Raw genomic sequence first — 27,867 nt, 5'->3', positions numbered from 1 at the left:
CCCAGACCATGGCATACCTCCTGATGAACCACATCTTCTCCAGGTTTGGACTGCCCCTGAGAGTCAACTCAGACAGAGGCACTCACTTTACGGCCGAGATTATGTAACAGATCTGGAGACTCCTGGGAGTCCAAGTTCAACTACACGTCAGTCATCATCCAATCTCATCTGGCCAAGTGGAGCGATCGAATCGAACCGTGGTCAGTATGTTGAAAAAGTACGTGTCTGCCAATCAGAAGGACTGGATGTAAAACTCCCGCTGGTGCTAATGGCTCTCAGAGCCACCCCGCAGGACTCGACTCGCGTGTCTCCCTTCGAACTAATGACTGGGCGGCAGATGACACTGCCACTGCATCTGCTGTATCAGCCAGGAGACTCCAGCCTCGTCACAGCCTGCACCACTCACCAGTACCTCGACGAGCTACACCAGCACCTGAAAGCAACATTTGCTTTTGCCCAACAACAGCTTCAAAAGAGTGCCGAAGGACAGAAAGCATACTATGATCAGAAAGCGTCGCACCAAGAACTGGACGTGGGCGACAGGGTCTGGTATTATAGCTTCACTCAGCCATCCCGCACAGCCTCCCATCGGCTGTCAAAGAAATTACTGCCCCACTGGACAGGACCCCATGAGATCGTTGACAAACTCTCCCCGGTGGCGTACCGGATCCAACTAAGCCGGAGACAGAAAGAGCCGGTTTTCAAATGGGTCCACCGTAATCAAATAAAACAACATGCTGCTGACAGGGAAAAGCGGGGAGGGGCCAATGCAAACTAACCTGATTGCCGTCCTAGGAGTCGAAAGACTGTCCTGCACTACCAAGGACAACCCTCGTTGACCCACTGTCTCTCTCCCTTTTGCCTTTACCAGGATGCTGCTGTGGTTCACCATCCTGTGCCTCCAGTCAACCAGAAGTCAGCCGCAGTCGGACATCATCTCACCCGGTCCGGCATCAGGCATCGTCCTGAGGGAACAACCGGGACTCCTGATCGCCAACTGCCGGACCCACACCCAGAAAGTGTACGTTCGACTCGACCCCCACAACGTCTACCAGGCCCACTACCCCCGCGTGGTAGCCCAATAGAGCTGGGCAGGTGCCCGATGGACAGAGGACTCCCTCTCTAACGCTGAGGCCGACGTCACGCACATGCTCAACCAACTTGAGAAAATGACTGTCACGCAAGCGGAGTTAGGTGGACACAACCACCACTCCAAACGGTTCCTGGGAGCTTTGCTCGGAGCCGCCGCCGCCGTCGGAACTCTGTTTAACATTGGTATGTCTAGTGTCAACGCAGTGAACCTAGCCACCATGAGGCGGCATGTGGCCGAAATTCAGACTGAGATACCACAGCTAAAAGAGCAACTCACCACACAAAGTGCATCCCTGCAGACCATCGGCAAGACCTTGAGAGGAACTGTGGTAATTCTCAACACTCACAGCGTTCTGCTGAACCAGACCGTAAACTCCACGAAGCAGCTGTTCAATGTCTTCCAGAACGACTCTGCTCAAACGCAGCTGGTCACAGCCCTGATGACAGACATGCTGCGGGAGGTGAGCTCCTCCATTGACAGCCTAGCTATGGGTAGAATTCCACCGTACCTGATACCCTTAAGCCTTGTACAAAACGTGCTGGCTTCCACCATCACCACGACAACTGACCCATTACAACTACACCTTGCCTACTCTCTGGGTAGCGCCATCCCACTCTACATCGACCCCGAGCAGAGGGAAGTGGGTTTTCACCTACCCATCATAGAGTCAAGCCAAATCTACCGGCTCAAGGACATGGTCAATATCGGGTTTTGGAAAGGTAACACGCACATCAAGATCCACACCCCAGATGTGGTGGCCTACCACGACAGCAACCCACAGCTGTACCTGGCCCCAAATCTGCACATGTGCACGTTGACCAAAGACATTCACTACCTCTGCCCCAGTAAACCCTTCCTCAGAGACAACACTGACGGAATCTGCGGGCTGCAACACCTGGTCAGCGATACCCGCTGCCCCGCCGATGCCAAGCCTCGCACTCAAGTCACCGAGACACAAGCAGAGATTGTAGGTGACAGGTGGCTCGTTAACACTCCGGTGCGCACAGCTACACTCACCTAGCATGACACCGCCACCCATCTCACCTTACCCAACCAGAGCATGTGGATTCAAGTCCCGAAAGGTGCCATCCTCCACCTCGATGACCTGGCACTATACAATCTCCCAGGCGAAGAGTACGAATCAGAACTGGAAATCCCATCTTTTTTCCAGAATCAAAACCTCACCCTAGATCCAGAACTAGAACTGTGGATCGAGAGAGAGGGCTCCCAGTTAATTGACATTGCTCCTATCGACACAGCCCTCCAAGCCTTGTCTCGAATGCCCATCTTGACCACCTCACCTGTTGTCCGAGCCTGGACTGAAGCTGACACTGCGCTGTGTATCTCTATGGGAATCAGCCACCTCCTGACATAGGCCTGGCCTTCATCCTGTACAGGAGGCTCAACGAGATGCAAACATCCACAGCCAAGCTCACGAAAGCCATGTCTGTAGGTTTCCGACAGAACCCCCGGAAAGAGGGGACCACGACAGAGACCACTTTGAACCTCATCGAATTGAGCCCTCTGTCCGAATAACCACCTGCTACAAAACCCTCATGATTCACCTGCCATCCGCCATTGTGATGATTGTCGTCAGATGATGTCTCCAACAGGGACTTCATCTGACGAAAAGGGGGACTGTAGAGTATGAAGGGGAATCATGGAGTCATTGATTCTGAATACAATGAACCCACTGTTAAACCTTATCTAAATCACTGGAATAGCGCCGGCGAGTCTGGGGAGTATAATGCACTATTGACAGAGAATCCTCGTGCCTTCCAAAACCCCCTACCCATGTGACTCAAATCTACACCCTCATGCTTTACCATGTGAGAAAGGCAGGTGAAAAGTTGGCAACAAAGTGTGTGTCTTTCATTTAAAACCTAGGAGGGCTTATTTTTAAGGAAATATGTTTAATCCCCGTATGTTTGTGTATGTCTGCTGTTAGATTAAACTAGTTAAAATTTGTTTAGTTGTGTTAGTTAAACTCTGAAGCTTTACATAAAAGCCTGAGTATGTATATCCACTTTTAAGTGTACTAAATACACGTTTCTTGGTATCAAATTAAACCTTACGACTTGTCCTAGCTGAATATAAATATAAGATTACTTTAAAATTGTATTCTGCTATGTTTTACTGTCTTTTGAGTGATTCAACCCAAAGCCTTTAAAGTCGTAAAGTATGCAAATGAAGAGCCTTGGCAGAACAAAGAAACCATCTCGCGCCCAAAACAAAGGAGCCTCATTGGGTCATTTCTCCCAAAGGATGTGTGACCTCCCTGCCTTAAAAGTCAAGCTCCGAATTTGACTCTCTCTCTTCTGCTGAACATTTCAACCCTCTTGCATCCCTTACATCTCTCCTCTTCTGCACTCTTCCCCCGTTCTTCTGGACCTCTTCGGAACAACCCTTCAACTCTCTCTCTCTCCTCCCTCGGACTCCCCTGAACATTTCAACTCATTTCAACTCTCCGGAACCCTGCAACTCTCCAACAGTTAACTCTAAGATGCTACTTTCCGCAAACAATCCACGCTCTGGAAACACCGACGGAAAGCCCATCTCAAGGACGCCACGAGGACACGACATACACGCAGTCTTGCTCAGCTGACACAAAGGTCCATTGTGCAAGTATTATTTCATTGAAATTCAAATGCGTTACAGTGTGTAACTTCCGTGCTGGCTCTGAAAGGTTAACTGTGGAAATAAGTTTGCCATAACTCTAATTCTTTATTTTCCCTTACTGTGTGTACTTTGTTTATTTTATGTTTATTCTATGTTAAATGTTTGTTTGTTAAGTGTAGTGATGTATCCTAGTTCCTTGTATTAAACCCAATTATACGCTTGATTGTCTGTGTTTCTTGGTCATAAAACAAAGCCTCTTTAATGTGCGATCTAAAGCTACGAGCTGATATTATCAAAGTAAGTTAACGTGCTTTAAGTAAGCTTATACTAAGAATAAACCTTCTGAAGAATTTATCAAGAGTATCGAGCAAAGTGGTTCGGTGGACGAACTGATTGGTTGCGGTAGCCTATGGTTTAATTCTCTTAAGGTGTTCTGAAAATTAATACAGCCTGTCTGCATATGATGTATATTCCTAATTAATTATAATTCGTTGTGTTTAATTATCTATATATAGCTGAAGCAGACTCTTGGACTATATAAGCCCTTTTTGAGGCGATTTAGTATGTATTGTTATCTAATTCAAACCGTATGATTAATCATTGATTACGATCATTAAAATTAATTGTACATTCCCCAAACCTGAACCTAGATACCCTACAATTATGAACGCAACCCTGCAGGTTCAGTGATATATACAGGTATCTTTTTATTAAAGAAACAAAGACGAAAGTGATTAAATCATAAAGTAATAAAAGACACATTGAACCTAAATTTGAGTTCTCTTATTTTCTTTAGGCAGCATTAACTGTATTATCAAAACGCAATACAAACACATTCGATAAGAACACACATTTGGCAGCATTTTTTGGGAACACAAGGGAATTTATTAAGCTTACTTATTATGAAGATTATTATAATTATCTTTTCATTTATAATTGTCTTTAGTTCTTCATTTGTATGCTATTAGTCATTTTTCACCTGGTTGCTTGGGTGATGGCAAATGGGGCTGTTCGAGACGGTAAATATTTGGATTTGAGGTGGTTATATAGAAGATCCTTCAAGTCCTGTAAGTTGCAAGTCGGAACCACTATGGATCGGACTTATTGGTCCGGCACATCCCACAGATGCTCAATCGGACTAAGATCTGGGGAATTTGGAGGCACGGGCAACACCTTGAACTCTTTATAATTTTACCCAAACCATTCCCAAACAATGTGTGCAGTGTGGCAGGCCGCGTTATACTGCTGAATGAGGCCACAGCCATAAGGGAATACCATTGTTGCAGACAAGATACACCTCTTCATGCAAATGTTTAGGTAGGTGGCACATGTCAAATTGACATCCACTTGAATGGCCGGACCCAGGTAAACATTTCCCAGAGCATCACATTCCCTCCACTGCCTTGTCATCTTCAAGTGCATCCTGGTGCCATCATTTCCCCAGGTTAACGGAGCACACAAACTCGGCTGTCCACATGATGTAAAAGAAAGCAGGACTCATCGGACCGGGCGACTTTCTTCATCTGCTCCAAGATCCAGTTCCGATTCTAGATTGCTCATTGTAGGCGTTGTCGATGGTGGACGGGTCATGGGCACTCTGACCGGTCTGCAGCTATGCAGCAGTGTGTGTTTTGACACTTTCCTTTCATAACATCATTAAAATGTTCTGTGACTTGTGCCACAGTAGACTTTCTGATGGTTTGAACCACACGGGATAGCCTTAGTTGCCCTTGCACATCAATGAGCCGTGGGTGCCTAACATTCTGTCGCCAGTTTGTGGTTTGTCCCTCTACAGACCGCTGTCGGTAGGTACTCGTCACTGCTGACCGGAAGCACCCCACAAGCCTTGCCGTACATGAGATGCTCTTACGTCGTCTGGCCATAACAATTTGTCGTGCTGGTCTGTACACCTGCCCATTTCTCCTGCATTGAACATGTTGACTAATATCGCTAATATCATCAAGGTTAGATTACTGCAACTCAACTCAAATTGCTTTGTCCCATTTACAGTCGGTCCAGAATACAGCCGCTAGGCTCCTTACAGGGTCTAGAAAGTTTGATCACATTACTCCAGTATTAGCATCCCTACACTGGCTCCCCATAAAATGGAGGATAGATTAAAAAATTCTGCTCTATGTATAAAAAGCTCTATCTGTATATATTGATATTGTCTTGCACCTCAATATCTCTGTGATCTTCTTGTCCCTTATTCTCATATTAGAGCACTTGGGTCAGCTGACCAAGGTCTGCTGAAAGTTCCTTGTTGTCGCTACAAATTGAAGGGCGATCGTGCATTTGCTATCGTAGGCCCCAAACTCTGGATAAAGCTTCCGCTTCATATCAGGACAGCTCCGACGCTCTGCCTTTTTAAGTCTGCTTTAAAAATAAATTTTTATTAATTTGCTTTTGAATAAATTTGTATTATTAATATAGATTTTGGGCTCAGATATTTTAGTATTTATAAAATAAGGGTATATTATGTTATTATATTATGTTGTGACTGAGATGTGTATTGTAAAGCACTTTGGGTCAACTCCTGTTGATATAAATGTGCTCTATAAGTAAAGGTTTAGTTGGGACAACAAGAACTGATTTTTCGCTTACCATCTAAATGGACCGTGACATGTTGCCTTGTTAGGAGAGTGGTCATAATGTTTTGGCTCATCAATGTACATGTGAAATGATAGTTCAGTTTTTTCTTTTTTTAAATGCAAAAACAGAAATGCTATTCATTTAGTTTACTGAAGCGCTAAAATGTACAAAATAACCTTTTTTCATATCAATCATGTTATCATAATTAGTTATTTTGTCTATGTATCTCTTTCATTGTGGTTCTCATAATTACAATATAAAATACAGTGATCTGATGACAAAACAAGGTAAGTGGGTCTATGTTTTTTTTTGTTAAAATATGTAAAAATAATGTCATATCGCTGCATCCCTATTCATGATGTTGGTTAACCTTTTAGGTTACGTTCATAATAACAAAACGTATACATTTTATATTAAAACCCAAAATTCAGAAGAACAGAAGAGTACAAAATGTTGAATATATCATAAATATTTACCATCGGCATAATTTACATCAAAAAGCAATTCATCCTTAATGGAGGGGTTGATATATGCATGCTGTTAAAGACATCAATTGCACACACTCCCAATCTCTGTACTGTACATTCCTACTGCTAAATAAACTATTTTTAAAATCACATTAAAAAAATTAAATAACATGTCATCAACAGAGCAAATGTGAGTACTATACCTCCAGCTTCCATTGCATAATCCACCAGACCATTGCGGTCTTCAGAGTAGAGTTTAAGAGTATTGTTCACAATCAACTGTATATCCTGTGAGAAAAAAAGAATCAGAAGTATTAAAAACTAACAGGGGCACAAGTATACTGGGTTTTTAGCAATAAGCCACTTCAGTGCGTGCATAGTTATTTTACCACAATGTGAATTGTTGTCCAACACCTGTGGTAAAATTATTGTAACATATAGATACAAGAGGCTTATTGCTTTTATAAAACATCAGCAACAGCAATTTGACAGAATAGTTTCTTCTTATTCTTTATATTGGTGTCCCAGTAATACAGTTCTTTAACCCCAAGTATAGAATGTGCACAATGTCACAGGTGTGCAATGATAGCAATCTTTGAACACCCAATCTAATTACAATTTTCACACTGACCTATCTGTTTAATTATTATCAGCATTCTCTTTATGACAGAAAGGTACTCAAATCTTACTTCCTCCGTGAGGCCCGTCTCCCCAGTGGCTTGTCGTATAGTTTGCGTGATTGTCTCTTTAGAAGGCGAATGGCCCTCCTCTATATGAAGGGTCAGGTTACACAGAATGCTGCGCTCCAGGACTATGAGTGAAGCCTGCAGTTCAGTGATGCTAACATATTGATAACAGACCCAGTGCAATAAAGACTGAGGAAGCTCAGCTGCCTGGTCGCTGCCATAAAACATAGACCTTACTTCCTTCTCCACCTGCTCAGACACCTGCAAAACAGAAGCTGCAATAATCACAGGATTTTGAAGTTTGTCAGGTTAGTGACATTCTCTTTTTTTCTCTGTTGTAGAAATTGTAATACTCATTGATCAGTAATAGTCATTGCAAAGGAATGCCACCTGGTCTTCTCATTCGTAGAGGGAGATGAGGATAGAACATTTATGTATGTGCTTATGTCTGAACCGAGACAGTATTTACGACTGAAAAGCAGAACCGAGACACTTCGGGAAAGGCTGAGTGGGGTCCTCTGCCCTCTTCAGGTCAGAGGTCATTTAGTACAGGGGGGTATGTTTGGGCTAGTTAGTAGTAAATCAGGGCTAGTAGCCTAGTCCCTGTATCTAAGGAATGTAGAGGGGGAAGATCTGCTTCTGTTGGAGATCTTGGGGAAAAGAGGTATAAAAAAAACAGCCCAGCCTTACTGACTCGTCTCACTCATGTCACAGAGTAATTCCTGTGTAATGACTGGGTCCTTCTTGCAAGAATAAATTCTTTTAAAAGACTGTTTGATTCAGAGTGTCTCTTACGCAGTGATAATGGTTGGTTAATAATTTTTTGCCACAACAATTTGGTGTCAGAATAGTGGGATTCCTTGGAAGTTTCTTCTGGACCTGAGAGCTGAAGGTGTTTGGCCACCTGGACTGAGAAGTTCCAGCTCTACCTTGTAAGCTTCAGAGAGAGGGACCATCTGCATCAGGGCCAGGAGAAACTGCACTGGAATCAAATGAAAACGAACCTGTTGCAACCCAAATATCTCTATACCAAATATGATAAGAGACGACTAAATTATTTTCTTTTGGTATAAGAGTGAGGTGAACCATAGTGGCTGAGACCGTTTTCTGTGGTGCGAGTACAAGAGGTTCCGGAGCAGAAACTGAGACCTACGAACAGGTCAAGAGGTTTTCTAAACAGAGACTGAGTTCTCGCAAAAATGGTTTAATTAGGTTAGCTAAAATACTGAGCGCTGGAACGTACTCCAGAGAAAGATTTTGTGTAAACCGTAATTAACAAAGCACAAGGGAGTGCACCCTTATCTGATCTTGGGTTAAGAAATCAGATCTGTTGGAGACGTCCGACAGATTATTAGACGTGCGTCGAAAGGTAAATCCACAGAGAAGCAGAAACAGCCAGTATAGGGAAGTCTCAAAGCAAGCTTGCCAAATTTGATACACTGGTTTTCTGTCAAATGAGAAAAAACTATAAGAGAAAATGTATGCAGGACATAGAGAAACTGATCAAATACCATGATTTCCCCAGGGAGGGAACACTGAGCATGACTAGAGTGGTGCGAGAATCAGTGGCAGCGAGGCACAAAAAGGTTGTTGTGGCTGCTTTCAACATGTGTGTAAAAAATGTGAACAGACAGTGGGCTGTTGGCTTAAGGAAGCAGATAGAAGAGAACAAAATCAAATGCAGAAAGAATTAGCATGTAGGATTGAAAAGTGTAGGAAAAAACTAAAATAAAATGTGTGAAAGATCTGTGTGTGTGTGTCAGCACCACCAGAACCGACTAATGAAAAGTATGTTTGTGTTTCCCCACATGCAACGGCGATTGTGCCGGCGCCGCCGGCGTATAATCATCACTATCCCGTGGTGGAGCTGAAAGCCCTGAAACTGAACCCCGACCTCGACTGCTCTCCGCCCAGAAGACAAGCACCACAAGCAGCTCCTCCCGACTCGGACAGTGAAGGAGACCTAGAAGCATGAGATATTCCAGATCAGGAGAGCAGAAAGACTTGATGAAATGTACGTTCCTCTGATCACACTGTTAGGGGTATAACAGTTATGACCCGGACCAGATATGGAGAAAGAAGACCAGGAGTCGAGAAGTTCAATTAAAGAATAAAAAATTTACTGAGGTATAGTCTGCAGTGAAATTGGTAGAGCCAGCGGCAAAGTCTCACGAGGAGATCGAAAACCAACTCGTCCCTTACACAAAATCTTACATCAATTATACCATTTGCAAGGACGTACATTCCATTATTTTACTCCTGATTGGCTAAAAGAACATACAGTCACAACATATAGACAGCTATGCGGCCTATCAACATTAATCAGCACACTTGTCGTCCGAGCCCGAGATTTACATCTGAAGTGACCTCGCAGATGGTCGCGGGGCGTCTTCGAGTCGGCCTGGTGTGCATCCCTGGGTTCAAAAACTGTGTAGAAGGTCAAACGCACACACAAAACACTGACGAACGACAGTTCTTCTCTGGGCACAAGAGAGCCAGAGCACACATTATCAGGCCATTTGAACCAAAACAGAGAGATAAAATATTCACTCCTCGGGCAGAGGAGAGGGTTGAAATAACATAAATTTCTTCCCTAAAGAAATAATAAGAGAAAATCACACTTCTACTATTCAGGTATTATTACATAGGACTTTAAACCATATAATTAGTCATGGAAAGGTAACAATCAAACACAGAATACATCTGGAACACATGTTTAACGCATTCCCCTGACCCCCTCCCTGAGAGGCTGGAGAGCGTCACAAATAAGCTTATCCCCAAAAGACCTTCAGCCGACGTGCAGGACAGAGAGACTCTGGAATGTTCCTAAAAAGAGACTAATTAACATTCAACACACATATGATTCAAAGTATATTTCAATTATGCATAAGAAAATAGAACTGATTATGTGATCATGCATATAGTTAATTCATCACTTTATTAAAGAAGTTAAGCAACAGAATACAGATAGATATTGATATAAAAGGATATATATATATATATATATATATATATATATATATATATATATATATATATATGTATTGATATATCTGAAGAGCCAAGGGATTTTGAACCTCACCCTTCAACACCATGATTTGTTGATCATAAAACATACAGTGGGTACGGAGCCCCTTACATTTTTCACTCTTTGTTATATTGCAGCCATTTAAGCCATTTAAGTCAAAATCATTTAAGTTCATTTTTTTTCCTCATTATTGTACACACAGCACCCCATATTGACAGAAAAATACAGAATTGTTGACATTTTTGCACATTTATTAAAAAAGAAAAACTGAAATATCACATGGTCCTAAGTATTCAGACCCTTTGTTCAGTATTTAGTAGAAGCACCCTTTTGATCTAATACAGCCATGACTCTTTTTGGGAAAGATGCAACAAGTTTTTCACATCTGGATTTGGGTATCCTCTGCCATTCCTCCTTGCAGATCCTCTCCAGTTCTGTCAGGTTGGATGGTAAACGTTGGTGGACAGCCATTCTCAGGTCTCTCCAGAGATGTTCAATTGGGTTTAAGTCAGGGCTCTGGCTGGGCCATTCAAGAACAGTCACTGTTCTGTGTGGCCACAGTTGTTGGCCACAGTTGTTGTGAAGCCACTCCTTCGTTATTTTAGCGGTGTGCTTAGGGTCATTGTCTTGTTGGAAGGTGAACCTTCGGCCCAGTCTGAGGTCCAGAGCACTCTGGAGAAGGTTTTCATCCAAGATATCCCTGTACTTGGCCACATTCATCTTTCCCTCGATTGCAACCAATCGTCCTGTCCCTGCAGCTGAAAAACACCCCCACAGCATGATGCTGCCACCACCATGCTTCACTGTTGAGAATGTATTGGACAGGTGATGAGCAGTGCCTGGTTCGCTCCACACATACCGCTTAGTATTAAGGCCAAAAAGTTCTATCTTGGTCTCATCAGACCAGAGAATCTTATTTATCACCATCTTGGAGTCCTTCAGGTGTTTTTTAGCAAACTCCATGCAGGCTTTCATGTGTCTTGCACTGAGGAGAGGCTTCCGTCGGGCCACTCTGCCATAAAGCCCCGACTGGTGGATGGCTGCAGTGCTGGTTGACTTACTACAACTTTCTACCATCTCCCGACTGCATCTCTGGAGCTCAGCCACAGTGATCTTTGGGTTCTTCTTTACCTCTCTCACCAAGGCTCTTCTCCCCCGATAGCTCAGTTTGGCCGGATGGCCAGCTCTAGGAAGGGTTCTGGTCATCCCAAACGTCTTCCATTTAAGGATTATGGAGGCCACTGTGCTCTTATGAACCTTAAGGGCAGCAGAAGTTTTTTGTAACCTTGGCCAGATCTGTGCCTTGCCACAATTCTGTCTCTGAGCTCTTCAGGCAGTTCCTTTGACCTCATGATTCTCATTTGCTCTGACATGCACTGTGACCTGTAAGGTCTTATATAGACAGGTGTGTGGCTTTCCTAATCAAGTCCAATCAGTATAATCAAACACAGCTGGACTCAATTGAAGGTGTAGAACCATCTCAAGGATGATCAGAAGAAATGGACAGCACCTGAGTTAAATATATGGGTGTCACAGCAAAGGGTCTGAATACTTAGGACCATGTGATATTTCAGTTTTTCTTTTTTGATAAATGTGCAAAAATGTCAACAATTCTGTGTTTTTCTTTCAATGTGGGGTGCTGTGTGTACAATAATGAGGAAAAAAAATGAACTTAAATGATTTTAGCAAATGGCTGCAATATAACAAAGAGTGAAAAATTTAAGGGAGTCTGAATACTTTCCATACCCACTGTACACCACCACCTCTGCTTTTACCTGAGAGGTCTTTTGCTCTGTCCGCTCGGTGCACGGAAAAGCCGTGATTTCGTTGGCCGAGTCTGGAATCTCTGCAGCCAGCCAGGTTTCTGTAAGGCAGATAACACAGCAATCTCTCGTCTCTCGTTGGAAAGAGATCCGCGCTCTCAGCTCGCAGAGCTTGTTGTCCAGAGACTGAACATTTGCCAGTAGTATACTGGGTAGCGGGGGTCGATTTGCACGACGTCTTACTCTGATGAGAACGCCGGCTCCTTTTACCCTTTTCCTTCTGCGTTTCCGCGGCCGAGCTGCCCAGACAAAGGGCTCCGCCGGCGTGTTTGTAAACAGCGGGTCGGCATTAAGGAATTTGACGTCTGGTTTTCGATGTGTAATTGTAGAACCAATGTCCAAAAGCTTTGTCTGTCGTAAACAATAAGGCAGACAACATCCAAGACAAAAACACAAAGAACTGTAAACAAAACAAACAATAAACCGCAGTGTTGCAACGGAGCTCGCAACGCAGCAGCCATACTCAGCGCCATCTTGAGTCCAAATTAATTAATTTAAATTACTGACATTTAATTGTAGAAAACATTCCCTGTCTTAGGTCAGTTAGGGAAACTATTTTAAGAATGTGAAATATAATAGTAGAGAGAATTATTTATTTAGCTTTAATTTATTTCATCACATTCCCAGTGGGTCAGAAGTTTACATACACTTTGTTAGTATTTGGTATCACTGCCTCAAGGGTCATTATGGCCAAACAGTAACATTTTTGTTTCATCAGACCAGAGGACATTTCTCCAAAAAGAAAGATCTTTGTCGCCATGTGCACTTGCAAACTGTAGTCTGGCTTTTTTATGGTGGTTTTGGAGCAGTGGATTCTTCCTTGCTGAGCAGCCTTTCAGGTTATGTCGATAAAGGACATGTTTTATTGTGGATATAGTTACTTGTCTACCTGTTTCCTCCAGCATCTTCACAAGGTCCTTTGCTGTTGTTCTGGGATTGATTGGCACTTTTCGCACCAGACTATGTTATTCTCTAGGAGACTGCATCTCCTTTCTAGCAGTATGATGGCTGTGTGGTCCCATGGTGTTTATACTTGCATACTATTGTTTGTACAGATGAATGTGGTACCTTCAGGTGTTTGGAAATTGCTCCAAAGGATGAAACAGACTTGTGGAGGTCCACAGTTTTTTTTGTGGTTTTGGCTGATTTTCCCATGATGCAGTGCCTCACTGAGTTTGAAGGTTGACCTTAAAATACATCTAAAAGGTACACCTCCAATTTTGTACACCTCCTATCTGAAGCTAATTGGCTAATTGCCTAAAGGCTTTATAGCATTTTCTGGAATTTTCCAAGCTGCTTAATAGGCACAGTTAACTTGGTGTATGTAAACTTCTGACCCACTTGAATTGTGATAGTCAATTAAACAATCTGTCTGTAAACAATTGTAGGAACAGATACTCATGCCAAGTAGATGTCATAAAGGACTTGCCAAAACTATAGTTTGCTAATATTAAATCTGTGGAGTGGTTAGAATTAGTTTTAATTAGAGATGCACCGATCGACCGGCCAGGGACCGGAATTAGCCGATTTTCTGCATGCTCGGACAGACTGGTGACCGTCTTTCTGATTCCAAGCCGGTCCGTTTTGTTGCCAGCGGCGCAGGCAATAACGTCACAGCCGCACACAAACATGTAATTGGCGTGGAAGATCTTCACTGTGAGTGAAGAATACATAAAGTTCGAAATGTGTAATAATTGTAAGGCCAAAGTAAACCGTGGGAGAACCACCACAATAACGTTCGGAACAACAAACCTAATTAGACATTTAAAACACCATCACCCAGCTGAAAATGCCCATTTTAAAAAAGAAGCTAAAAAGTGAAAGCGGCTAAAGCTAGCCAGAGCTCAGAGCCAGTCACAAGTCAGCAGCCTCTCCTATTATTCCTTAGAATGAGCAGCGAAAAGACCAAAGCAATTACAAGGAAAATTATGGAATTCATGGCCCTGGAGGACCAGCTGTTCTCCATAGTTGAGGACAGAGGGTTCAGAAATCTGATAAATTTCCTTGATACGGAGTAGGAGTTACTTTCCGACTTCGCGTTGCCCGAGTTGTTTAATCTCGTGTCATGCCTGTTATCTGTCAACATTTGGTTATTAACTTTCAACCTGCTAAACAAGGTCTCTTATCAAGAAGAATCAAGCTCAATAATAAGGATGGCTCACTTGTGTATTTATTAGTGCTTTGAATTGACAACATTTTAAAATTGAATTAATCACACATTTTTCTGTGATTAATCGCTATTAATCATGGTACATTAAAACAAACATTTAAATATAATCATAAGTATAATTTCTACTTTGTCTCAAATAACTTGCAAGAAATAGGACAGCCATCCTTTATTTTATTTATTTAAATATGTATTTGTTAAAATTTTTATTTTTTTGGAGATAGTTAAGACACATTTTTACAGGTATATGTCTTTAATACATGTATATGTTTACATACCATAAAATCAGTGGACATGCTGTAAGATTTATTGACAAGATAAACTTAAGAGTTCCTTGGCAAATCATTATTAGACACTTTACATACAAATATAAAACAAATTGAATGCAGAAGTTTAATTTACTGAAGTTAAAAATCTCAAAACTATTATATTCTCTGGCTACCTTTCAGTCTCACACACATGCCGGGTCTCTCTCGTGTGATTTCATTTTGGAATCTGGTTCAGATGACAGTGAGCGAGCGCTTTCAGGCAATACAAAGAGATACAGCACCTTGCCCATACCTCTCCCACACCTGGCTCACAGCTTGCACCTTGCGGGTGAAGTCTCCATTCTCCGTACAGTAAATCCGCTCCCAGATTGCAGAATACATGCTTCAAAATTTACTTTTAACTTATTCCATTAGATTACTCATAGTCAGTAATGTAATCAAAAAAAAATGCTGGATTAATTTTTCAGCACTGGCAGATTTTTTCCATTTGTTTTTGATTATAAACAAGTGGAAAAAAAAGTATCTGCCAGTACAATAAAACAAAATGCACTTATATAAAAATGACATGCTCTGAAAAAGCATAAATATCTTATGCACTTATGTAGCTTCTCAAGTAAATTTGTCAAGGATTTATATTAAAAATGTACAGGAAAAAGCAAACAAACAAAAAAAAAAAAAAAACTATTGTTGTAGTACATCTTTGCTCTAATATCAAAGGTCTTACTAGAGGAAAAAAATATAAAACTTGGATTATCTTGATAGAATTCATTATAAAATATAACTCCTAACAGGTGCATCTTATGGCTAGAAATACAATTTTACCTTGACTTACTGCTAAATATTCAAATGGAAATTTAAACAAGGAACTATTTCTGATGCTCCAAACTTACTTTAAAACCCCACAGAGAGTACACAACAACATCTTCCAATCGATTGTGGATTCTGTTCATAGAACGAGGTAAAAAATATTTTATTTGTAGTATTCTATATGATGCTACAGGCTACATTGGTTAGTATTTCTCATAAGCATCCTTTAGTTTTGTTAAATTTATTATTTATTTATATTGCATTTATATTTCATCTGTCAGGGCATTTTCGTAGCTATAGATCCTCAATGGCGTCAGACACACCCTTTCACTCATAACAGTATGAGAGCGCCCTCTGTTGTTCATATAAATATAACCCTTAAAACATTCCGCATACCCCTCTGTTCAAATGCTCCTCAGATCGCTTTATTTTAAAGTATAAATGTTTTTCAACGGAGTAGAAAAACATTCTACTAAATAGTAGAATAAATACTAAATATACCATTAAACAAATTACAATATAATCCAAAGTAATCTCTTCAGTATTCAAAATACTTTTTTATAGAAACTGTATTCTGATTCCAAATGACTAAATTGTAACTGTAGTGGAATATTATTTTCATTCTGACATTATTTTCATTAAACAATCTAGATATTCATTACTTTAACCAAAACAAAGTACTTTTATGTAATGACCCACAAAGTGGGTCTTGTTAGGCACTATGTGAAGTTCTCACATGTTGCGTGTGCTTGGCTTTGTTCTCCACCTCTCCCTTCAGATGGCTGAATCTCTCCTCCAGCATGTCACCAATCCACTTGCCCATGCTTTCTCTGTCAGTATGCCTGTGCAGCTTTACCCGCAGTCAGTGGTTAAATTGGCTTTTGTTGGGAGGGGGAGCCCTTATTTATGGTGAATGGTCATCATTCAAAATCCCGCCGTAAAATGACTTAGGGTTTTTACACCAAAGGGGCTCTTTTTCTAGTATTAATATGTAAGGAAGGGTTGAGTAGTTATTCAAACAAAGACAAATACTTTACAATTCACTTATTTTATTATATTTTTTTATCTTGAATGTTAACAGGCAGGCAACGGATTTCACCCTCGTAAAATGTATGAAAGGAACATGTTTGAAAATATTGCAAGCCAGAGACGAACATGTAAATGTATTTTTTATTTGTACAATTTAGAAACGTTGAAGTCCCCTCGCACCTGAATGTTAACGTAACTCATGCAGTAATTATTTATCATATTCATGCAGCCTGCTGTTATTCTGTTGAGTGTTGAAAAACCATCGAGGAGAAACGCATCATGACACTTTTAGCATGTAAACGGGTAAAGAAAAAGAAAAAGCGTAAACTCGCCCGCTTTGCGAGAAACATAACGTTCTATAAAGTTTTTTTTTTATTATTAGTAAAACTGAATAACAAATGAACAGGGAAGTAGAGTTGGAAAAAAAATGATAATCTCCGCCTTTATTGAGGTTTGTAATGCCTGATAGAAAAGTATCTATCTTTGAGAGCAATACAATACTTTAAGCAATTGCAGAATAGTCCCATTAGTCACAGATACACTTCAGAAAATTGAGTACACAACTATTTCTGGGCTTAAAAGTTACAAAAACCAAATCAATGCAGAACATTGTATCTCAAAAGCATTACAATGTGGCCCCCCCATGCACTACTTAAAACCCGATGTGGCCCCTTTACCAAAATAGTTAAAAATATTAATAATTACACACATCACCTTTACAAATTTGTTTCAGGATTTTACAGTAAAAGTAACTGTTATATTTTGACAAAATGTTTCAGATTCAAATGAAATAATCTAAAGGTAAAATTTATTAGACATCAACAGTGGCAGTTTAAAGTTTCAAGATGTGTTTCAGCTAGTATTTATTTTTTATAAATACATTCATTTATTATTATTATTACTATTATTTAAGACTAGCACACTGACCTAACCATGGTAATGAGGAGCCTTTCCTTCTGTGTAATATGTGTATAAATATTAGGTAACAAATGGGATAATAATGGGCTCATATAAGTACAGACAGGAGCAGTCTGGCGTCTCTGTCGTGCACCTACAGTATATGCAAACTGTTAAAAATCAATATATTACTTTAGATGCTCACGCAGCTGATGTTATTCTTCATTTAGTAGGTCATTTAACATGTAAACTAATATGCTTTAGTTATATAACATGTTCTAGCTACATGCTCTTTGTATATTCGATCACTCTAGCCGTTAGCGGGATTCCATGGTAACGTCGCTGTCTTAGAATAGTGACAGTTTTCCCTTGATGGTTGTGGGAGGGGGGCTGAACCAGCGATTAATGCATTTATGACGTCTGATAATTCCATGTAGCCTGGGTGTCTCTGTGTAGTCTTGCTAATTACTCAGTCTCATATGCCATGTATTTGCCAGCAGTCAGGAGATGAAAAATAATTTAAGTGGAATAACAATATTTGGTGCTGAAGGAGACGGAGCTGAGCTCCGGCAGGGTGTGTTGTGGACCTGAGGAGGCGGAGCTGCGCTCCGGTGCGCTCCGGCCCAATTTAACCTCTGCCGGCAGTGTGTTGTAAAGACTGAACACTTCTGTGTGCTGCTCCTCCTGTCTGAGCAAAGCACCTGCCACTTGATCCCATAGCTGAACCATAAGGTCTTCCAAACGTGTGAGCCTCTCAAAATCTGCTATCGTTAGAACAGAGTCCCACTAAAACATGAGAGGAGAGAGAGAAAGAGACAGTTCCACCAGTTAAGTTGACATTTTCCCTTCTCTAGACATCTACAAATTGATGTGAAGTCAGAATGGTATGAAATTTTGAATCAAAACAATGGATTCCTACAAAGCCATTCACACCTGGAGCGAACATTCATGCTCCAACAAAGCAAGCTTTTTACTGTGAATTTACGGTTTTAACCGTTATATATATATATATATATATATATATATATATATATATATATATATATATATATATATTACATCAGATTCTAATCACTCTTTTTTCATATTGCTATTTCATGGTTCTTTTCGTGATCTCATTCATGATGGACAAAGGGTAGACCAGCTAAAAAGTGCATTCTACAACTTACCATACTGGGGTAAAAATGCTTGTTGATTAGGGCCACCTACTGTAACGGTGTGAATGTGTTAACAGTGATCATACACCTCACTTTTAATGTGAAAGGGCCATTCATTAGTGATCTGTTTCGCATAATCACGTCACCTCTGGTGTGCAAAGAGGCTATTTTCAAGTGTTATTTAATAGGTTCGAACAGCTTTTAAGAGTGAAATTCAAGCACTTTTAAAGCATTTTCAAAGTACCATAATCATCTTTTTCAATGTAAATTGAAAAAAAAAAAAAAAATCAATGATAAAGTATCCTCTGTGATTTCAAACATTACCCAATCTATAAAAATGTCAAGAATTCCTTTTAACCCAAAGACAGCTAAGAGTGGAATCCTTAATATGATTACAACCAAGTCTTGCATTAACACATAGATACAGTAGGCAACACCGGCAATCTATAGGGCGTGAATTACCATGGGGGAAATCAAATCCTGGTTACTGTTGTAACATTGGAGCAAGATGGCGCCGGTGTGTGTGTGGCTTGCCATCTGCTGCCCAACCTGATTTTTTATATTTGTCCTCAAGTTGTTATTGTCTCTGTTAATACAAAATAATACCTCTGGGAGTTTATTGATTAATTAATGGACATTTTAGGGGGTATTGTCCCCAACTATGATAGAATAGTAATTGTTGGGGACTTTAATATTCATGTATGCTGTCCAGTGAACCCTATTCTTTTGGCTTGGGCCAACTGGTGAAAGGCTCTACACATATTCGTGGGCATACTTTGGACCTTGTCTAATCTCTTGGTTTGTCAATTTGTAATACTGAAATATGCGACTATAGTTTTGCTGATAATAAGCCTTGTTTTCTGTCCCTCTTCCATACAACCTGTAAAAGTCTAATCTTCTATTCACTGGTCTCATATATTTAGCTCTACCTCAATCCTCAGAGTTATCTCACCGAAGTGTCGAGGAGCATGTTAATGTTTTTAATTTCACCTGTACAAAGATTTTGAACTTGTTGCTCTCCTAAGGATGAAACATGATAAACACAATAAGCCCCTTGGTTAAATTATGATATCCGCTCTTTAAGGCAGCTATGCAGAAAATCAGAACATAAATGGAAGGACAAACTTCAGGTGTCATATAAAATCCTAAGAGACACTATCAAAGTTTCAGAAAGCTGTGAAAGATGTTATTGCCAATAATTGTCATAGACCTAGAGTGTTTTTTCAACCATAAGTTCTGTTATCAATCCTCCTGTAAATATGTCCCTTGATATGTACCCAAAATTATGTGACCACTTCCTAAACTTTTTTGTTGATAAGATTGCAAATTATAGAAACTGTTGGTCCTAGTATGTTATCCATAATAAACGAAAGCCTAGTCACAAGGACTGCACCAGAGTATTTTAAACATGCAAATAAGCAGCCTCTCCTTAAAAAACATAATCTTGATAGGACAGTTCTTTCAAATTTTAGACCTATTTCTAAATTACCTTTTGTTTCTAAGATCACGGAGAAAGTGATACTTACAGACTTTTTATTTTTTATTTTTTTAGATACAAATAATATTTCTTGGAAGTATTTCAGGTTTTAGAACTTATAGCACTGAATCAGCACTTTTAAAAGTTTTAAACAGCATTTTCTTTACTGTTGACGCAGGAAATCAGCGGTTCTGGTGCCATTAGATCTTAGCGCAGCATTTGATACTAAAGATTATAGTGTTCTCATTTCTCACCTTGAGCGGTGCGTGGGTATTTGTAGGAATGCTCTTAAATGGGTCTAATCATACCTCTCAAATAGAAGCTTCTCAGTTCGTCTTGGAGAATTCTCATCCGTCTCAGCCCCTGTTATTTATGGCATTCCTCAGGGCTCTATTCTGGCCCCTGTCTTATTCTCTCTGTACATGTTTCCTTTAGGAAGTGTGTTTAAGAAACATGGGGTATCATTTCACTGTTATGCAGATGATATCCAAATTTACTTAGCACTGAAAATGAATAACAGGATTGCATTAGATCCCCTGCTGGCCTGTCTAAATTATGTGGAATTGTGAATGCCTTTAAACTTAAGCCTCAATGACTCGAAAACAGATATAGTTATGTGTGGCCCTTCTGAGATGGCTGGCTCTGTCAATGTTAATTTGGGACATTTGGTCCCTTTCCTTAAATTGTCAGTTAAAAATGTAGGCTTTGTATGTGACAGTGCACTTACGTTTGATAAACAGATAAATTAAGTCATTAAATATTTATTTTTTTAAATTGAGACTTATCTTAGGTTAAGCCTTTCCTGTCTTCTAAGGATTTTGAAAAGGTTATCCATGTTTTTATTTTTGCTTTATATAGGAATAAACAATGCTCAGAGATCCCTCAGATTGCCTGATCAGAAGCTCTTGATACTCCCTAGGACTAAATTGAAGATGGGGTGACCATGCTTTTGCGGAAGTGTGTTCCATGTGTATTGTACTGCTATTTTTACCCTTTTGAAATGTACAGCACTTTGATCAAGATCTGTTGTTTTAATTGGTGCTTTATAAATACATTTGAATTATCTTGTGGAAAATTAAATGAAATATCAAATAGATTTGGCTATTTTTAAAGAAAATTGTGTGTGTGTGTTTCACTTAAAATAAAAGCAAAAATTCTACAACTGATATTTTAAAGGCCAAAAGAAGACTACTTTGAAAAAATACAAGCTATTCAGTGACAATATATGAGAAACATGTGCAATCACACCTCTAAACATGCACATCTGCAGCAGAAATACATTTCGTATGATGGGATTGTTTCCCACCACACATAAGATGTGACTGCAAATATCTGACCGATTTGAAGAATAGTATGTTATTATTAATATATTAAGTAATTTCAGCTGTTCTGACAGATAAAATATATAAGGGATAATTGTATACACCCAGGCTTGTGCACACATTCAAGGCCTTAGAACTTGTAACACTGCTTATCAAACTGGGTTTCTGCAAGTTTAAAATAATCAAGTCATGTTTTCCACTTAATGAGTTCAAAGATGATAAAAATTAATCAATTAAAATTGGTAAATATACCAACATATCAATACATAGCAGATGAATAAACAATATATACCTACATAATATACTAAATTATTTAACGTAAAGCGACACAGTGCATCCGGAAAGTATTCACAGCGCTTCACTTTTTCCACATTTTGATATGTTACAGCCTTATTCCAAAATGGATTAAATTAATTATTTTCCACAAAATTCTAATTCAAAGAATACCCCATAATGACAACGTGAAAGAAGTTTTTTTTTTAAATCTTTGCAAATTTATAAAAAAAAGAAGAAAAAAAGATCACAGCCTTTGCCATGACACTCAAAATTGAGCTCACAGAGTCCACCTGTGGTAAATTCCGTTGATTTGACATGATCTGGAAAGGCACACACCTGTCTATATAAGATAGTAAACAGTGCATCTAAGAGCACAATTACATCATTACTCTTTCTAGAGCTGGCCGCCCGGCCAAACTGAGTGATCGGAGGAGAAGAGCCTTAGTCGGGGAGGTGACCAAGAACCCGATGGTCACTCTGACAGAGCTCTAGCGTTTCTCTGTGGAGAGAGGAGAACCTTCCAGAAGAATCTCTGCAGCACTCCACCAATCAGGCCTGTATGGTAGAGTGGCCAGACGGAAGCCACTCCTCAGTAAAAGACACATGACAGACCACCTGGAGTTTGCCAAAAGGCACCTGAAGGACTCTCAGACAATGAGAAACAAAATTCTCTGGTCTGATGAAACAAAGATTGAACTCTTTGGCCTGAATGGCAAGTGTCATGTCTGGAGGAAACCAGGCACCGCTCATCACCTGGCCAATACCATCCCTACAGTGAAGCATGGTGGTGGCAGCATCATGCTGTGGGGATGTTTTTCAGCGGCAGGAACTGGGAGACAAGTCAGGATCGAGGGAAAGATGAATGCAGCAATGTACAGAGACATCCTTGATGAAAACATGCTTCAGAGCACTCTGGACCTCAGACTGGGGCGAACGTTCATCTTCCAACAGGACAACGACCCTAAGCACACAGCCAAGATAGCAAAGGAGTGGCTACGGGACAACTCTGTGAATGTCCTTGAGTGGCCCAGCCAGAGCCCAGACTTGAACCCGATTGAACATCCCTGGAGAGATCTGAAAATGGCTGTGCACCGATGCTCCCCATCCAACCTGATGGAGCTTGAGAGGTCCTGCAAAGAAGAATGGGAGAAACTGCCCAAAAATAGGTGTGCCAAGCTTGTAGCATCATACACAAAAGACTTGAGGCGGTAATTGGTGCCAAAGGTGCTTCGACAAAGTATTGAGCAAAGGCTGTGAATACTTATGTACATGTGATTTTTTATTTAGTTTTTTATTTTTAATAAATTTGCAAAGATTTGAAACAAACTTCTTTTACGTTGTCATTATGGGGTATTTTTTGTAGAATTTTGAGGAAAACAATGAATTGAATCAATTTTGCAATAAGGCTGTAACATAACAAAATGTGGAAAAAGTGAAGCGCTGGTAATAATTTCCGGATGCACAGTACATGTAAATCCATTTCAAAAGCAAACTGTAATAATATATCTGCAAGCAGCAATATAGATTCCTCCTCAAAATGGCAAATCATTTAAAATTGTTCAATAGAGGGTTGGGGTTAAACCATCCCGAAGGAAGAATCCTAAAAAACATGTCTTTCTGTCTGAATCCTATATGAAAATATATGGCTGTGGATGGATATGAACCTCTGACCCTTCACTTACCAGCACAACATCTTAGCCAAGTTAGCTATACAGATTGCTGAGTATTTCTGCTTTCAGTTTCGGTATAAAAAAGATCTAGTGGCTAGCATTGTCAGATTTGGTCCAAGTTCAAACAGCTGTAATTTGGTTTTCTTTTGACATATCACGGTGAAAATTAGCATGGTACTTTAGAGTGATGTCATCTTGAAGAATGTTACATTTGAAAAACCATCAGTCAAAATGAAATTTGATTTATTGACACATACATTGAGGCAATGTGGACATTTACATAAACATGCCCCTTTCAGCCATTTTGTATTGTATTCATTTTTGCTAAGTAACAAATTGAAAGACATCAATTCTACACATGGGTACCACATTTCAAGTCAACTGGATCTACGGTTCAAGAGAAGAGTTTTGTAGGTTTTCCCAAATTTTCACTGTACAGGAAAATCCATCATGGCGGAAAGCATGTGTCCTTGAGGCTTTTTTGTTCCCGATGAGAATTGAAACATGTATACCAAGTTTCAGAAGAATTGGACAAATGGGGTGGAAATAGAATCACTTTGAAAATATTTTATTTGGGCGTGGCCTGTAGCGCCCCCTAAGGGCAAATGTGGGCCATTCTTTGAACGGTACTTCAGAGGGATGTTATCTTGAAGCATGTTAGGTTTGAAAAACCATCAGTCAAAATGACATTTGATTTATTGACACATATTTATTGAGGCACTGTGGACATTTACATAAACACACCTCTTTCAGCCATTTTGTATTGTATTAATTTTTGCTAAGTAATGATTTGAAAGACATAAATTCTACACATCAAGTCAATTGGAGCTTTGGTTCTGTAGAAGAAGATTTTTGTAGGTTTTCCCAAATTTTCACTGTACAGGAAAATCCATCATAGCAGAAGTTATGGGTACTTTTGTTTGCCACAATAAATGAGGAATGTACACCAAGTTTCAGAAGAATTGGACAAATGGGGTGGAAATGACATCACTTTGAAAATAAAAATTTTGGGCAAGGCCTGCAGTGCCCCTGTAGGGTGCAATGGTTGTTTAGATCAGTTTTACTATCAGATATAACTAATAATTAATAATTAATGTGTATTCATTATTAATAATTAAATTAAATAATAGAATTTAACTCATTCAATTCTATCCTCAGGGCATCACTCTTTGACAAGAGAAAAATTATAGTAAGTGACTGATCAAGTCTCATAAAATTCTACCCTGAAGGTTGAGTATTTTGATTAATAATCAAAATACTCAAAAAGGGAAGAAGCTAGTCAAATTATTGCTGTACGAATCCAATACTAATCTTATTACAGTTGGCTTCTAACAACAACAATTTAACAATACTGAAGTAATACTAAACTAAATAAACTAGGAGTACTTATTATAATTTATCAAGATTTACTATAATCAAACAGCAATGAAAACCGCCAATACTATATGAATATAACACAAAAACAAAAAATGGAAATCCTAACTAAATTGTGGAGCTATATGCTAGTGGATGTGTGTGGATGTGTGTCTAGATTCAGTAACAAAGACACAAAATGGCGAACAGAACTCAAAATGTTTCTGTTGCATTGAGCAGTCAGGAGAAAACGAACTAGATTCGGTCCTTTGTCTTACGCTCGTCAGCGAAAAGACGCGTCTCTGTGTTATTTCTCGGGTCCGGTGATGGAGAGAAAGGCAGGAGCTAGTCAACATTGATAGAAAACGATTGAGAAGGGAAGCTGGTCGCCTTTTCCGTTTTATAAATAAATTCACTGTTGTCTCGCGGTTGTAATAGTATACTACATGACTGGAACAAAGCTAAGTTAATCTTACTCTACCGTGGCCAAATGGTGAGGTTAGAAAAACGTGGTCTCTCTTTGTCCAGGAGGGGGGAAATTCCGTTGTATCTGTAGATACGTGTCTCTTTAAACCGCAGGCTTGTGCAGCTGTATGCAGAGAAACTCACCGCTGTTTGCCGGTTTTGTTGACAAAATTACGTCATCTGTCATAGGCCGCTTTTGACCAATGATGTTTGAGGCTGGGTCCATGGACGGGACTTCACATCCAGCTGTGAACTGTGAAGGACTCTGGGAAACAGAGTTCTATGTCTCACCTTTGATCATAGAACAAAGGGCCATGCGGTCTCCGCTGCCATTTTGATTGGGCGAGCCGCTACATCCCCCCTTTTGGTCTTAAGGTTGGGGTTCCTACCACAGTCTTTGAGAACAACCCAACAGTTGAACAGTTCCCAGGTCCCTGGAAACAACTCGAAGGCTGAACATTTTAGTCTCTGAGAACAACCCGAAATTTGTTCAGTCCATGTGTCCTGAGTTTGCAAGAGCTTAGTTCCTGGAAGTATTAACAGTTCATAAAGACTTTTGACATCTGGGCAGATGAATTCTAACTAGGCTACCAAACATAACTTTAACACAACAAACATTGCAACAACCCCTTGTTATTCCTGAGTTTTCAATGATTAAAGGAAATTGAAAACTGTTAGTTACTGTTAGTAAGGCTGTTCTTGGGACGAGTTAGGAACAGTTAATGGTAGAGGGGTAGACAGGTGTTTGAAACGCTGTGGAATGGGTGTCATTGCATACAGTCTAGTGTGTAGTGTTTGGATGTGTGCAATACCTGCCATGATGTTCAAACCACTAGAGGAGGAGCCCGAGGGCAACTAAACTGATATGGTGTTCTTGGTGCGATGACGATTTGCTTATGACTAGGAAATATAGTGGTCAAGCCAGTCAGTTTGAGACTGAACTTTACAAATTTCGTCCCTTCAGCTTGGAGTTGCTGTTGAAGGGTGTCATGGTGAGGTTGTGACCTCTAAATGCATCCATGATCTCAATTTCTGCATCATGTTTGTCGACGTTGAGATGGAGGACAATATCGTCAATGTGCATGGTGGCTCCTTGGGGAACCGTTAAGAACACAGTTTGGTAGCCTTAGTGGCTGTATCATGGTGGTAGTATGACAATAAGGACTTCGGTGGCTGGTGTGTTGACAATAGACAAAGTCTATTTTATATGTTATCTTTTAGGCCAGCACTCTTAAAATTAATTATATACACTGAGTGAAGCCTGGTCTCATCCTTACTTACTTAGTGTGTTGACAAGCCATCGACTACCAGCTCCTTCTACCCTAGCTTCTGTTCCTTCGCAATGGGTAAGTTGAGGATAAATCCTATTTTTTTTTTGTCACTGCCAAGGCTGTATGCCAGATTTATCTGAGAAGACTGCACAAACGGTGGTAGTGGCAGACCTAAGGATTTGTTTGGCCATGTTTAGGAGAACCAAGTAGGATGGGATCCTTCCATCACTCAGGCTGTTAACTGAAGTGCTGATTTCCCTCACAAGGTCATGCAATAGATCTCTAACCACTTACACATATGTTATGTCTGATCTCACAACTTCTGACAAGGCACCCAGATCATGCAAAGTGTTATTCAGAATAGCAGAATGCATGTTTACAGTGAGTATGGTACCCGGTAGGGTTTTGCCCAGACCCTGTAATTGTTCTTTTTGGAACAGGAGTTTCATTACCTTGTGTTTGTGTGAGTTAAGTGTTAGTGCATGCTAATGTTGTGAGTAAAGCATGCTACACTTAACTACAGGGGACACTACTGTTGTGGATCCACCCCCCTTTGGAGTGGAGACTGTTCAAAGGGTTTTGTCTGGTTTGACTGGACCCACTTGTACAGTGGTGTCTGGTTTGGCTTTGAGATCTGGATTCTGTAAGTAACCCGGGAGAGCTTCCCTATGATCTCAAAGGGGCCTGACCAGCTTGGTAGGAACTTTTTGGAGATTCCCACTGGTTTAGCAAACTTGAAGTAGAGGGCTTTTTCACTTTATATTCACGGTCGTACGTCTTCCTATCGTAATAGGCCTTTTGTCCTTTGACACTGGTTTCCAGGTTTGTTTGGGCCCAAGCAGATATAGTTTGGAGGTGTCCGTGTACATTGGTCACATACTGATGATGTGCAGTAAATGCGGTTGCAACACTGATGTCTTCCGGACGGTACAGCATAAATAGCCAGTATGCAACCTGTTGGAGGGTGTGGTATGTAGCTTTGTAGCTCCTGTGACCTCCAATGGGAGCATTATGGGCATGTAGCAGCATCACCCCTCTATGGTCAGAACGACCCACCGGGGTTGACCTGGACCATGGGGAATATAGATCAAAAGGATTCTCTCAAGTTTCAGGTGTTGTTGTACCTGACAGAGAGCTTTTAGCTCTTTTGAGTCCTGTAAAGAGGGTGGTTGGAACTTTTGTGTGTGAGGTTCCATTAACTGCTGCTGGATTGTCTTGTTTACCGGTTTCCGTTCCTGCATGACTCAAGTCTGCATTGCCCGGTTGTTGACCCAGTTTCACAGTCTGTAGGCAGTTTTGGGGATTTTCCCATCTCTCTTTGTCATACCTCTGTGCCTGGGCGGCGCTGAGACAGTGAGAGAAGCTTGCCTTTATGTGAAATTCCAAATCCTTGTCTGGG

At 40.4% G+C, this 27,867-nt stretch overlaps 1 protein-coding gene across 1 annotated transcript in view; it reads right to left on the bottom strand.

The window, feature by feature from the left end:
• Nucleotides 1–1,190: 1,190 nt before the first annotated feature.
• The window catches only part of LOC127627227 (SUN domain-containing protein 1-like), a 65,878-nt gene continuing 39,201 nt past the window's right edge, over nucleotides 1,191–27,867 (bottom strand). The window contains exons 6-11 of the mRNA XM_052103571.1: nucleotides 18,111–18,263; nucleotides 16,288–16,401; nucleotides 7,461–7,718; nucleotides 6,970–7,059; nucleotides 1,440–1,529; nucleotides 1,191–1,262 (exon numbers count right to left, since the gene is read on the bottom strand). Coding sequence (XP_051959531.1) covers nucleotides 1,191–1,262; nucleotides 1,440–1,529; nucleotides 6,970–7,059; nucleotides 7,461–7,718; nucleotides 16,288–16,401; nucleotides 18,111–18,263 — 777 coding nt within the window. The remainder of the gene's footprint in view (nucleotides 1,263–1,439; nucleotides 1,530–6,969; nucleotides 7,060–7,460; nucleotides 7,719–16,287; nucleotides 16,402–18,110; nucleotides 18,264–27,867) is intronic.

The sequence above is a fragment of the Xyrauchen texanus genome, chromosome 33 (assembly GCF_025860055.1).
Source record: "Xyrauchen texanus isolate HMW12.3.18 chromosome 33, RBS_HiC_50CHRs, whole genome shotgun sequence".
NCBI lineage: Eukaryota > Metazoa > Chordata > Actinopteri > Cypriniformes > Catostomidae > Xyrauchen > Xyrauchen texanus.
Note: the sequence above shows the minus strand (reverse complement) of the source record. Positions and strands in the feature narration are given on the sequence as shown.